General features: G+C 41.8%; 2 protein-coding genes across 7 annotated transcripts in view; one reads left to right on the forward strand and one right to left on the reverse strand.

The window, feature by feature from the left end:
* Nucleotides 1-9630, forward strand: part of P2RY14 (purinergic receptor P2Y14) — an 84303-nt gene extending 74673 nt beyond the window's left edge. For all 4 annotated transcript variants that reach the window (XM_077488167.1, XM_077488168.1, XM_077488164.1 and 1 more), the window contains one exon: nucleotides 1546-9630. In XM_077488167.1, coding sequence (XP_077344293.1) covers nucleotides 2061-3062 — 1002 coding nt within the window. In that variant the 5' untranslated portion in view covers nucleotides 1546-2060 and the 3' untranslated portion in view covers nucleotides 3063-9630. The remainder of the gene's footprint in view (nucleotides 1-1545) is intronic.
* MED12L (mediator complex subunit 12L) overlaps nucleotides 1-14625 on the reverse strand; it is a 740921-nt gene that overhangs the window by 462648 nt on the left and 263648 nt on the right. The gene's annotated exons all lie outside the window — the stretch shown is intronic.

Consider the following 14625-nt stretch of genomic DNA (forward strand, 5'->3'; position numbering starts at 1 on the left):
ACAGCGGTTGTCAATACAGACTGGAACCATTATGTTAACTATCCTAAGCTCATGTTACTTTTTGAGGATGGAGCATAGTCTTTTTGTCTATTAAAACACTTTGTAGCACACAGAAGTCAGTCTACTGCCTATAGATGTCGTCTGCCATGCCAATTGGCTTCATTCGCTAACTTTCCACCACTCAGCAGGCAGTTGTGTGGGAAGAAAGGAAGGTGGGAACTAGAGGAACTTTGCATTATGTCTATAAGTATCTTATTACATGTAAACAGCTTTTACAGTTTTTACAGTTTTTTTTTGTAATAGCTGTTAAGAGGTGTATGTGGCTTTATGAGTTCTTAAAGTGTTTGCAGTGATCCTAGCATCAGACATATTTTTCATCCTAAGCACATGCATGCTAAGCAACGTATAAGTGTAAGGACGGCCATAGATTGTTCAAATCCTGCATAACCAGCCGAGATTTGATTCGTGTATGGGCAGGCTGAATGTACCAAGTTGATCCATCCACTTGGGTACAGCCAGCCTGCTGGATTTTTTTGCGATTATCGCTAGTGGCTGCTAGCAATAATCATTGTCTTCTCCCAGCGGCGACAGCTTCCCCCCGCGGGGGGGAATACAATGTCTCGGCGGGAGGGATTTCCCGATCAGCACTGTCTGTGTTAATGGGGGGATCATGCGCATTTCTTTCCTGCAACTTGTGGTTGCAAGAAAGAAATTTGCACCATCTATAGCCTGCCTAAAATGTATTTATTATCTCTCACAGAGATCACAGTACTCCTCCTGACAATACCTTTATCTGCCTTTCTTATCAAAAGACCATCACTGCCTTTTTTTCAGATTTAGCATTAACTTTCTTGATTTAGGCTGATGGCACATTGGTGTTTTTTCACAGAGATTAATCTTGCTACAAATTGCTAATGCCAGAAATGAACAGCGATTTGTAACTAGCGATCACTGCAACATTCCATAGAAAAGCATTAAGAGTGATAGTCACTAGTGATTATTTGGATCACCCAATCTCGCTGAGCGTCAGAGCAACAAATCACTTAAAAAAATTCACGGTTAGTGTTCCCATAGAGAATTGTTACGTTTTTCTTTTTGTTAAAGTGACAAATCGCTATAACAAATGGGTGGAAATGCTGCCAGAAAACTGCTTGTGTGTCATCGGCCTTAGATGCTGGCTTAGAGATAATCCAGTCGTGTAAATCTTGGATCTCACTGTAGCCTCCAATCTTGTGACTTGCTATAAAATGACAATCTTGCAGTCTAATCACTGAGGTAGAGGAGGATGATTTCTCCTGCCTTTTGCAGATTGATGACATTATCTCTCTCTCGGCAAATTTACTTGACTGGAGCTCAAGGACTACTTTTTTTTTTTTTATGCTACTGATGTATATTATGACAGGAATTTATTCATGCAGACTTGTAAATTTACTGTAAGGTCTACTTCAAGGAACAAATATAGGCTGTTGGGCACTATGTCTAAAAATTTCTAAGTGGAAAACAATTACTTAAATAAAGCTACAATGCCTTTCTTTGTCTTTGCAGCTCCTACTGGAAGCAGAGGCCATAGAAAACATTAAACTAAGGGAAGATGAATCAGCATTGAAGAAAAAATTTCCACCTGGACAGAAATCCATCTACTGGGAAATGATCTACTCCTATCCCTAAACACAACACATCCAATACAAACAACTTCCACAAAGTTTTGAATGCTTCAGAAACAAGTTATTTGAATTTCTACAAGCATAACAAGAGAGCTTTTGTTCTCCATGATCATAATTATGGATAATGGCCATATTCCTATTTAAAATTAATATCACATTCGACAAAGCAGAAGACTCACCCTAATGTGAAAAAAAGAAGGCAATCACCATCTGAATTAACCATAATTTGTTTACTGCATTTTTTATCTGCACCTTTTTAACTAAAAGCTCACAAATTAGATTGGGATCCATTAGGAGCAAACTTCAGTTCCTGTTATCATTCTGCACATATCTCACTATTGTTAGTGCTGTAATAAAATAGTCAATTAAAAAAATACATCTATCTTGAAATTAAAAATGAATTTCACAGAATCCAATTCTACTATTCCAGAAAGATGCTATCCAAATGCAGATGTAATAACCAAGGTTCTGCCCACCATGTACACTTTTGTTTTTATCATTGGCTTCTTCCTAAATGGGATGAACTTGTGGATCTTCTGCTACATTCCCAGTAACAGGAGCTTCATTGTGTACTTGAAAAACATTGTGATTGCCGACCTTTTAATGACTCTGACATTCCCCATGAAAATCATAAGCGATGCTGGATTAGGAAATTTGCAATTACGTCTGTTTGTCTGCAGATATTCAGCAGTTGTGTTTTACCTGAATATGTACATTGGAATCATATTTTTGGGTATTCTTGGTTTTGATCGTTATTATAAGATTGTGAGACCCATGAATAACTCTTCCTTTCAAAATGTATATCACAGTAAGGTCATCTCAGCAATAATATGGGCAGGTATGGCTTTTATTTCTATCCCAAATATGATACTGACCAACAAAACTGTTGACGAAAAAACAAACCCAACTTGTGCCAAACTAAAAAGCTATTTGGGCATCCAATGGCATCAGGCTTCTAATTATATATGCATAAGTATATTTGTTATTGTGCTTATCCTTCTTCTTATATTTTATGCTTCAATATCAAGGAAAATATACCAATCTCACCAAAGGTTCAAAAGAGGTTCAAATGCTGGCAGAAAGTCTACGCGGAATATATACAGTATTTTAGTTGTGTTCTTCATCTGTTTTGTTCCTTACCACATTTGCCGAATTCCATACACCATAAGCCAAACTGCCTCCAAAGGTTACAGCTGTCAATATAAAAACAATCTGTTTTATGTCAAAGAGGTGACACTGCTTTTATCAGCTGCCAATGTATGTCTTGACCCTATAATTTATTTTTTTATGTGCCAACCCTTTCGACAAATGCTCTTTAAAAAACTGCACATAGAAGACAAACTTCAAGAAACTGAGAAGACTTTTAGAGTGTCCTCCACCCAGCCTGGATTAGTATAAGTTATGCATTCTTATGGTGAATCCATACATAGGAGGTATTTATAGGGAAAGTGAGAAATGAAAATAAAACCAAGGTATAAAACAAACTATTATTCTGAAGACTGAGTGAAAGCTGGATTAATACACTTGGAATAAACATCTCGCTTTTCAATGGACTTCTCTGTATCTGCACTTGCAATGCAAAACACAACGTGATCACGCTAAACGGAATGTGGTCATTTAGGAACCATCAGGAGTTTAATGAGAATGCCCTAGTACAAAGCTTGCACTAGTACAAAGCGGTATAATAACTCATGAATACCTACAGAAACGTTATGGAGTTAAATGTGGACAACTGTGTAACTATCTGTTGTAAGTGTTGTAATTCCTAAAAGGGTAAAGTAGACATCCCCAAAGAGAGTTTAGAAAATGTATGTAGCATGTTATTTGTGCAGGCTCTCAGTGACTGAATGAATATCTGCTGCCTTAAATGTTGCCAATGGATGGGTTTAAATGTAATTTCATCAGAACAGAAATGGTAATTGATTGGCTAATTGTTGACTACAAAATTCCACAAATCTTAATTTATAAGAATATACACTTTTCTTATGAAGACTCAGAAGAAAGCAAGGTAATACAAATGTTTAATCAAGGGGTTGTTTTCTTGCTGTCTATAATCTTACAATCCTAGGCCCTGGTCAATTCCGCTCGCTATACAATTAGCTTTTAAGTCAATTTTGGTTCTATCTTCATAAGATATATGTAGACTAAATTCACAAAGCTAAAACAGCCTGATACTTAATTGTATGTTATTTTGTAATAGTGATCTGCCAAGAAACTAACAAACCATCTAATAGAAAGAGTGCCAAAGTTGACATTTTTTCTTGAAAGCATTAATTGCTGGAAATACTTGGCGATCATAGTTATTTTACTTCTCAGTGTTAATAAAAGACACTTCAGACTATATTTACACATTTAAAACTGAAACCCTGTCTAAAAGCAGAAACTATTAAATAAAAACTGTTTATTTAGGGAATCATCTACAACAAACAGTGGATATCTATATCTGTTCTACACTATACATAGCTAAGCTACTCCACACCACACCACTGTATTTTTCAACCATTCATAAAAGGCCAGCCATGGTGTGAATCCTGTTGTACATCACAGAATTCACCCTGCTTAATCCAGCAGAGAGAACTGTGAGTGGGCGAGAGGCCAGCCATTTGATCTTGACAGTGCAGGTGACCAGGCTCACCTCAACTTTTTATTTATTTTAGTTTTTCATATTTATTTTAATAAAGAGCATAGCTGTGTTTTATGTACATGCTTTTTGCCATAATTTTTCTCTCTTTACTACTGGAGGCCCTACATCCCTTATCACTGGCTAAGACCTAATCATCTTTCATTTCCTAGTCCAGAACCGTTTAGCGGACATAAAAGCAGATGGGGTGGTAAGTGGAGGGGACTCAGCTTAGAAATCATCTTATAAACCAGGCTTAAATACACGATATTGTCAAAAGTATTGGGACACCTGCCCTTACACGCACATGAATTTTAATGGCATCCCAGTCTTAGTCCATAGCATTCAATATTGAGTTGGCTCACCCTTTGCAGCTATAACAGCTTCAACTCTTCTGGGAAGGCTGACCACAGGGTTTAAGAGTGTGTCTATGGTAATGTTTGACCATTCTTCCAGAAGCGCATTTGTGAGGTCAGGGACAGATGTTGGACAAAAAGACCTGGCTTGCTGTCTCCGCTCAAATTCATCCCAAAGGTGAATAAACCTGACTATGTTACATTCCCATAGACACACTCCTAAACCTTGTGGACAGCCTTCCCAGGAGAGTTGAAGATGTTATAGATGCAAAGGGTGGGCAAATCAATATTGAACCCTACAGACTAAGACTGGAATGCCATTAAAGTCCATGTGCGTGTAAAGGCAGGTGTCCCAATGCTTTTGACAATACAGGGTATATAACTTTCAGCCTTGTTAAAAGCAGAAGCAATGCAAATGTCTGAAGTGCAGTAACCTATAGCAACCAATCAAAAATATGCATATAGTAAATGTTAATCAAGCTGGATGCTGTGCTATGGCATTATACATCATTACTGCTCTTTGTGTTGCCTTCCTGAATAAAATGAATGTTGTTTGTAAAGAGGTTGCCTTGGCATGCAGAGTAAACTAGCAAAAAAAGTAAGAGAAGTATTCCAAATCCTCTATGAAAAGAGGACATCTCCTGCACATATCCTGTGCCAAGGAGTGGTCTCTGTTATGCAAGGTTCACTTCTGTAGATGTTACTATGAAAAGAAACAAATCCAGGGCAAATACAGCTGTGGAAGAACACAGACTTGGATTCTGTACTCATTGTTACACGAGACTGACTAGCGGTCACGCTTTCGTACTTCACATAGAATTACTAAGCATCCCATAGCAAACGTATTTACATTTAATTGTAACGGTAGCTAGGTAAACAGCAATTGTCAGTCTCCTAATAACAACAGTAAGATTAGGAGACACATTTCAGTCACTGCAACATACAGAAATTGATCACATAAGGGGGAAACAAAATAAAGATACATCACAACTCATGTAATCCTGCTCATTTACCTATGGGGTGTCAGTTTATGTTGTAAAATTTAAATTTGTAAAAGGTAGTAGAAAGAATGATAAAAAGACTGAGAACAAGAGATACAGAAAACCCACTTAACATCATTGTTAAAACAGTACATGTGTACTGTACATTGTTTTATGCATACAATTCCAAACCTGCACTCAAGCATCATGCACAGTCCATGTTTCATAGATTTTCTCTCTGGAGCACAAGTGGAAAATTCTTTGAGTGCCTAGTTCCCTTGTGCTCCTATCCCTGAAGTTCCTAAAGTACTTACTCCTTTTGGGAGATACTGTATATTCAAATCCTAATGGGAGGCTGGATCCATGACCAAGTGTTTGGTATAAATTAAAAAGTTCAGATTCTAAGTTTAATGACTAAAGTTACAGCTTAGAAGCCAAAACCGGCATTTAAAGCTGCCTGCAGGTATCTTTCTAGTTAACCCAGGGCTGCTGATAAGGCAATACAACTATTCCTGTTGTACTGGGCCCGAGCCTCATCAGCTAAATGGGGGGCCCAGGGCCGCTTTATTGTTCACAGTTGCCAAAATTAATTTTACTAGACCGCCCCCTGTGCTCCTACTAGCTTACCTGGGATTATGATACATTTTCCTGGGCCCCATCAGGTCAACAGGGGGGCCTGGGATGTGGAAACTGAGGAGGGACTTTTTTTATTTATCATCAGGAAGGCTGTACAGGGCCTCATGATTCCTAACATTGGCCCTGAGTTAATCAAATCCACTTATGTGCCACCAAGGAAACACGTTGACCCTGAGAGTTAGCTATAATTGCAGCCTCCACTTCTGCTTTAACCAGCAATATTCTATGTCATAGATGTCCCCTAGGGATCTCCAAACTGTGGCCCTCCAGCTGTTGCAGAACTACACATCCCATGAGGCATTGTAAAACTCTGACATTCACAGTTATGACAAGGCATGATGGGAATTGGAGTTCCTGAACAACTGGAGACCCCTAACCAATGAGTGTGCCTTGGCTGCCAATAATGGCATTCTTTGGGGCCTGATGTCTAGCTGAGCAGTGGAAGCTGCAGTTACAGCATGCACCTTGATCAAAGCACTTCCCGAGATCAGAAAAGGTATTTTAATTAAGAAGAAAGGTATTAGTAGTCACTTTTTGTGACCTTACTGTAAATTTATTTATTAACGCTATAAACCTGTTTATGATTAAAGCCAGGGAGGGGGCACAGGGAATGTTATATGACTATAGGTCCCCTTTAAAGGACATCTATTATGACAGAATAATGACAGATTGACAGATTGTCATTGCTGATCTCTTTCAGAAAATGTTGCATATGTGGCAGTCTCTGTCTTCAGTACTTTCTCAGTCACTGACCTAGGACAGTGTTAGTTAGTGACTCGGCAAGACTGGAGCGCAGTTAGTATTTTTGCAGGGAAGTCATCAATAAACACCAAAATATATCATTTTAAGCCATTTTTTACAGCTGAAATCCAACCTTAACTTCAGATTTGTGCAGCTGTATAGGCTCCTTTATTTTTTACTGAAATTGCTTACTCTGATTTCACTACATACTGTAAGCTTCTCACAGTGTGCATTAGAAGCTGCAGCAAGTCAGATAGAGTCCCTCTCATTTCCTGGCTGGAAACTAGTATCATCTAATCTTTTACCATAGGAACTGAGGAATGCAAAATGTAAGCAGAATAAACTTCATCTTTAAACCTGACTATGTTACATTTTGTGTGGTAGGGCAGTGGGTGAAAACTAACATTCAGTCAACCAGTAACTCAAAACTGCATTCTGCAGCCTAGCCCTTAGTCCCTAATGCACACTGGAAAAGATGAAAATTGACTGCTATAGCTAAATACATTTCATACACTAGCAATTGTATTCACCTTAGCCAATACAGTTTTGAAGTTTGACAATCAGGACCCATTCACACTACCCACACAGGAAACTGATCTGTATTCTGTGCAGGTTGATATCAGTTTTTTCAATGAAAGATCTTTATTTTCTTACCGAAATGTCACAATGGGGATGATTTACTAAAACGGGATCACTCAGAATCTGGTGCAGCTGTGCATGGTAGCCAATCAGCTTCTAACTTCAGCTTGTTCAATTAAGCTTTTACAAAAAAAAATATAAGCTGATTGGTATCTATGCAGAGCTACATCATATTTTGCACTCTCTAGTTTTAGTAAATCAACTCCAAAGTGACACAAAGTTTGGAAAAAATGGAGACATTCTCTTCATTTGCACAATTTAATCTCCTGCTTCCTATGTACTAATGTGTACAGGGCATATATTAAACAATTGTTTTCTGTGTGCTTTTGCAGGGCCTAGTGTTTTTCTAGTGCAGAAAATGCCAGTCTGTGCTCAAGTGTGAACACACATTCAAAGACTGTGGCAGTCCTCCAGAAATATTTCAAAAGAGTAGTCCTCTTAAAAAAAATGTATTATTATTTTTGTATTTCTAGATTTTAATTTTAAAGCTGTGACATTTTCTTTGCTTTATTATATATGTGTTCTTTGTTTAAAACATGCTTAGGAGTATATTTATAAAGCAGCAAATCTGACATTCACTGCAGGTGAATCTTCCAGGTGAATGCATTTCAAATGGCAGTGATTGATTCACCATCAGTGAATGTGTGTTGAAAGTCACATTCGCAGTTTTATAAATACGCTCTTTAAAGTGGAGTTCCGCTCATAAAATTAAGTTTGCATTATTCAGCAGCATCAAACACAATTAACAACATTTGGAAAACATTTTTATTTTTTTTACTCATGTCTGTTGCTAAGGAGTCTCTCATAATCTGCCTCTTCCTCTCCCTGGCACCTGATGTAATTTCCCATGCTCGCTAGTGCTCCTGGGAGATGTCTGTCATCATTTCCCAGGAATCACTGGGCAGCACCGAGGGCTTTGTTGCCATCACAATGGGGGCAGGCACTTCCGAGGATGCCACCCGTTGTAATGGCAGTGTCAGAAGTGTACAACGCTGCGGCGTACATATTGTGCATGCGCGAGAACGGGCGGTACATGCTGGTCTCTCAGCTGCACCAGAGCCCAGAAGATAGTGCTTGTGGGCTTCACATGCCCACAAGCAAGATGGAAAGTGGCAAGAAGAAGGAATAAAACATATCTTGCTCAATTAAATCAGCAATCGAGCAGCGATTAAAAAGAGAAACTTGAGTGCTAATAGTAAGTCTTTAAAAATGAAGATATTCATCCAAAAAAAGAAAAAAAAATTCACAGTTGGAACTCCACTTTAATATAAAAGTGAACCTATGGGCTCTGCTTGCATAATAAGTGGAGCCTGGACTCAGTAGAACATGCATCCTCAGATTATTTCCAGTGGGCCGTTGCATGGCAATGTTCTGGCTCACCTTGCCCCAAGCATTCCCAAAGTCCATTGAGACCATCTTTAGCATTTGGTAGCCATTGGGAGGGTGATCTCGGGTATTGTCATGTGAACTCTGATCACAATATGAGACAGAATATGACCAGCATAATAACGTATCTCTGATCACATTATGTACTGAATACTAAAACCAGTTTTCTGAGATTCTGGGACACTGTGAAAAAAATATGAAGATGGAATTAGGATCTGGCTACTTTATGGACTAGAGGCAGCTTAAATGAGTGATCACAGGTTTGCTTTAAATGTTGTCAGGCGTTCCATGTCATTGTCTTTTCAAATAGCTTTTGAAATGTGAACCATCTTCAAGTTTGTACCGCTATAGTGTTAAATCTGTTTTCTTATTACCTGAATTGCATTGTGTTCTTAAATATTGTATAGTATGTTATTTGAGCAGCCGCTAATGAAAATAATATATAAGGAAATGTGAAAATCTACCTAAGCTTATATTATTCTACATAGTAACATATTTAAAACATGTTGTACAGAAATGTTTGTCAATGTAAATAACATTATGTAAATGCATCTATAAGAAGAAGAATTGAAAGTAAGCAAAATAATAAAAAGCTCTATTTGAACTACTGTACAGGTTTATGAGTGTATCCGTTCATGGGAGAAGAGCTGACACACCGTTTTAAAAACAAACCAGGCCACGATAAAATCATCAAATGGAAGCTGCTATCTTCTGTTTTTTTCTATTCTAATTTAGCACAGCAAAGCTGAACCTATTCATCCCATGTGAATGACATCTCTACCTCTAAAACTAGTATGCAGCCCAGAGTCACATTTTAGCAGTTTCTAACTGAAGTTTTATTTAGGGTCATACCAAAGACAGTGTAGTACCTTCCTGTAATTCTTAGTTAAAGAACAAACTCCAATCCAGAATATATCATGTAAAGCAATCAAAGCCATACAATAGTGTTTTATCCTTTTTAAAAATTTTATTTGGCCATATGACATATATACACTCACATTTTAAAACCTTAAATCAGGCATTCATATACACCGTATACCACTCATACAGGGACAAGTGTTTCACCTGTGCCCCAGTTCTGCAGCTACGGTCAGCGGTGGAACCTCCATCCGTATACCACAGCCTGTACTTCCATGTTCCCCGTTCGTCAGCCTTTCAGACTCCTCCTACTAGTTTTGTCACTACTTGTGACTTCCTCAGGGAGATATGATTGGCTGACGAATTCCCTTATACTTATATATTGGCTCCCACCACCATTTTCTTGTAGCCACTAATTGATGTATACAGGCTCCATTTTCCTGTAGACTTACATATAAGCAAACGTTTACCATTTTATTGTAGTTGTTCCTATCTTTAAGGATTTTATTATTATATATAAAACAATACGCATTAAAAAATGATTTATAATACAGTTAAGATCAAACTCTTTATTGAGGCCCCTGGGTACTAATGATCCCAATTCACAAACACACCATAATTCTCTTTGACTCAATGTTTTGATCTTATTACTACCCCTCCAATGACTCCTATATCTTTCTAGTCCCCACAATTGCATCCCCTTTACATTCCTATTATGCTGTGATCTTAAATGCTGATATAAGTTGTGTTCTTTTTTACCCTTTGCTATTTGATAGACATGTTCTTTGATTCTTACATGCATGGCCCTATTGGTCCTCCCCACATAAATCATGCTACATGGACATTACAAATCATAAACATCCCCCTCTGAGTTGCATGATATAAAATATTTAAAAGCAGAGGTCTCAAACTGGCGGCCCTCCAGCTGTTGGGAAACTACAAGTCCCAAGAGGCATTGTAAGGATGACCATTGCAAGCATGACTCCCACAGGCAGAAGCATGATGGGGCTTGTAGTTTCGCAACAGCTGGAGGGCAGCCAGTTTGAGACCTCTGTTTTAAAGTATATTCCTTCCCATTATTTTTATTACCAAATTTGTCCCTTTTTCTTATATTGTGAGTAGCCTGCTTACAACTGTGTCACCTCCCACAGGCATAAAAACCTTTACCATCAAAAATAGTCACCTTATTGGTTATGGGTGGTTCCACTACATTTCTGACTATTTTATTGTTTTGGATTCAGAACAAAAGTCCGATATTATTATATCTACCCCTGATCAGATTGAATATAAAAGCATGTATGCTTTGAAGTGATTAAGCTGACACTCAGTTCAGAATAAAAAAAAATCTGTTTAATATTTCCGCTTCTCAAGATTTGTATACAATTCCATTAAAGATTAAGAGATACGTCATTTGTATGGAGGGGGGGGAGGGAGGGAGGAAGGGGGGGGGATAGAGAGGGGGAGAGAGAGGGAGGGGGAGAGGGAGGGAGGGAGAGAAATAGAGAGGGAGGAAGGGGGGGAGAGAGGGGGGAGAGAGAGGGTGAGGGAGAGAGAGGGAGGGTGAGAGAGAGGGGGGGAGAGAGAGGGAGGAAGAGAGATAGGGAGGGGGAGAGAGGGAGGGGGATGGAGGGAGGAGGGAGAGAGAGGGAGAGAGAGGGAGGGCGAGAGATGGAGGGCGAGAGAGGGGGAGAGAGAGGGAGGGGGAGAGATAGGGAGGGAGAGAGAGGGAGGGGGAGGGAGGAGGGAGAGAGAGGGGGAGGGAGAGAGAGGGAGGGAGAGAGAGGGAGGGAGGAAGGGAGAGAAATAGAGAGGGAGGGAGGAAAGGAGAGAAATAGAGAGGGAGAGGGGGAGGAATGGGAGAGAGGGGGGAGGGTGAGAGAGAGGGGGAGAGAGAGAGGGAGGGAGAGAGAGGGAGAGGGAGGGAGGGGGAGAGAGGGGAGAGAGAGGGAGATAGGGAGGGAGGGAGAGCGAGGGGGAGGGAGAGAGAGGGGGGGGGGGAGAGAGGGGGGGAGAGAGGGAGGGGGAGGGAGGGAGAGAGAGAGAGGGAGGGGAGAGGGTGTGAGAGGGAGGGAGAGAGAGGGAGGGAGAGAGGGGGAGAGGAAGGGAGAGAGATGGGGGAGAGGGAGGGATAGGGAGGGAGAGAGAGAGGGAGGGATAGAGAAAGGGAGGGAGTGGGAGGGAGAGAGAGAGAGAGGGAGGAGAGAGGGGGTAGGAGGGAGGGGGGAGGGAGAGGAAGGGAGGGAGAGAGAGAGAGGGGGAGGGAGAGAGGGGGAGAGAGGGGGGGGTGATAGAGGGGGAGGGAGAGGGAGGGAGAGAGAGGGAGGGAGGGGAGGGAGAGAGAGGGAGGGAGGAAGAGAGAGAGAGGGGGAGAAAAAGAGAGGGGCAAGAGAGAGGGAGATAGGGAAAGAGGGAGATAGGGAGCAAGAGAGGGAGATAGGGAGCGAGAGAGGGAGATAGGGAGGGAGAGGGGGAGGGAGAGAGAGGGGAGAGAGAGGGGGAGGGAGAGGGAGGGAGAGAGAGGGAGGGAGAGAGAGGGGAGAGAGAGAGAGGGAGAGAGATGGAGGGAGTGGGAGGGAGGGAGAGAGAGAGGGAGGGGAGAGAGGGTAGGAGGGAGAGGGGGAGAGAGGGAGGGAGGAAGAGAGAGAGAGGGGGAGAGGGGAGGGAAGAGAGGTAGAAAAAGAGAGGGGGAGAGAGAGAGGGAGGGAGAGAGATAGGGAGGGAGGGAGGGAGAGAGAGAGGGGGGAGGGAGAGAGTGAGGGGGAGGGAGGCAGAGGGAGGGGGAGGGAGAGAGAGAGAGGGAGGGAGGGGAGAGAGGGAGAGAGGGAGGGGAATGGGTAGGAGGGAGAGGGAGGGGGAGAGGGAGGGAGAGGGTAGGAGGGAGAGGGAGGGAGAGGAAGGGAGAGAGAGGAAGGGAGAGAGATGGGGATAGAGGGAGGAAGAGAGAGAGAGAGGGGGGAGGGAAAGATAGGGGAGGGGGAGAGAGGGAGAAAAGAGAGGGTGAGAGAGATAGGGAGGGAGGGAGGGAGAGAGAGAGGGGGAGAGGGAGGAGAGAGAGAGTGAGGATGAGGGAGGGAGATAGGAAGGGTGGGAGAGAGAGAGGGAGGGGAGAGGGGGAGAGAGGGAGGGAGAGAGAGGGAGGGTAGAGGGATGAAGAGAGAAGGAGGGAGAGAGAGGGAGGGCAGGAGAGAGAAGGAAGGCGGGAGGAAGAGAGAGAAGGGGGGAGAGAGAGGAAGAGAGAGAGGGAGAGAGAGGGAGGGAGGGGAGATAGGGAGAAAAAGAGAGGGGGAGAGAGAGGGAGAGAGATGGAGGGAGGGGAGAGAGAGAGGGAGAGAGTAAGCGAGAGAGAGAGGGATGGAGAGGGAGGGAGGGAGAGAGAGGAAGGAAGAGAGAGAGAGGGAGGGAGGGAGAGAGAGGGAGGGAGGAAGAGAGAGAGAGGGAGAGAGAGAGGGAGGGAGAAGGGGGGAGAGGGAGAAAAAGAGAGGGGGAGAGGGGGAGGCTAGACACAAGCTGCTGCTTATTGAAAGGAAAATAATAACATAAAGAAGCACAATGTTGAGCTGTAATCTGATTCTGCTATGGAGATAGCACAGAGGAAAGAGATCACAGCCTCTATCACATAAACATACTCTATACACCCTGGGAGATCCAAACACTCAAAGGCTGCGTGCAAGGGACACGGGGACTCAGCAGAGAAGAAAGGTGACACACAAGATGATGCTGGACTAGGAAAGGCTGCTCAGGTCAATGATGAACAGGAAAGGGGGGCCATTATCCAGCATGACTGGAGGTTGAGGGTGAGGGAGAAGGGGGAGCGTTGCTTCTCTGGCAATCTCCTGGGCATATCACTCTGCTTACTGTCAGTCAATGACAGGGCTGCAATATGGAAGCACACTCAGAGGTTGTGTCACAGACACAGGTAAACTGCCGCCGCTGCTGATCTATTTCCTCTCCTTCTCTGACACTGGGGGCTATTGGTCACACATTCGGGGCTCCAGCCTTTATAGCCCCATGCTAACAATGCCTATGCTGATATGTCAGGCATATAAAACATGTTCTCATATATACATTGGAATAGACGTTTCATGGTTCCATTAATCACATCCATTACATTATCTCTAAAGTTGGGAGCCCTTTTATATTCAAATTTGGGCTTATCTGGAACTATGTTTTTTAAGATATTATCATATCATATCCCAGTATTTATATATTATCCTCTCTACATTTGTGTTGGAGATTAGAATCCATAATTATGACCATGGGTTGTTCCTTCCTACTGTGTACCATTTTATCCTCCAGTAATAATTATCTATTCCTTCGTCTCACTTCATTCCTTTCTCTCTCAATAAACCGATGATCATATCCTCTACTACTAAATCTTATGCAGATTGAGCTTCATAATCCTATTCATTGGTACAATTCCTCTTGATTCTGAGGAATTGACCTTTGGGTACATTAACAAACCATGGTCTGTGATGGCAACTATTTTGTGGTATTTATGCATTACGGTATTTTTTTATAATAAAATAAAATAAAATATGTTTTTGTTAATAGGCTGTTGCCCTCTTTAATAATTTCCAGATCCAAAAAATGAATGCTCCTATAACAGGGTTGTTAAACTGGTGGCCCTCCAGCTGTTGCAAAACTACAAGTCCCATCATGCCTCTGCTTGTGGGAGTTGTGCTTATAACTGTCAGCCTTGCAATGTCTGATGGGACTTGTAGTTTTGCAACAGCTGGAGGGCCGCC

Source organism: Lithobates pipiens, unplaced genomic scaffold (genome assembly GCF_037356315.1).
Source record: "Lithobates pipiens isolate NorthernLeopardFrog02 unplaced genomic scaffold, aLitPip1_a1.2 Scaffold_18, whole genome shotgun sequence".
In the NCBI taxonomy this organism is placed as follows: Eukaryota; Metazoa; Chordata; class Amphibia; order Anura; family Ranidae; genus Lithobates; species Lithobates pipiens.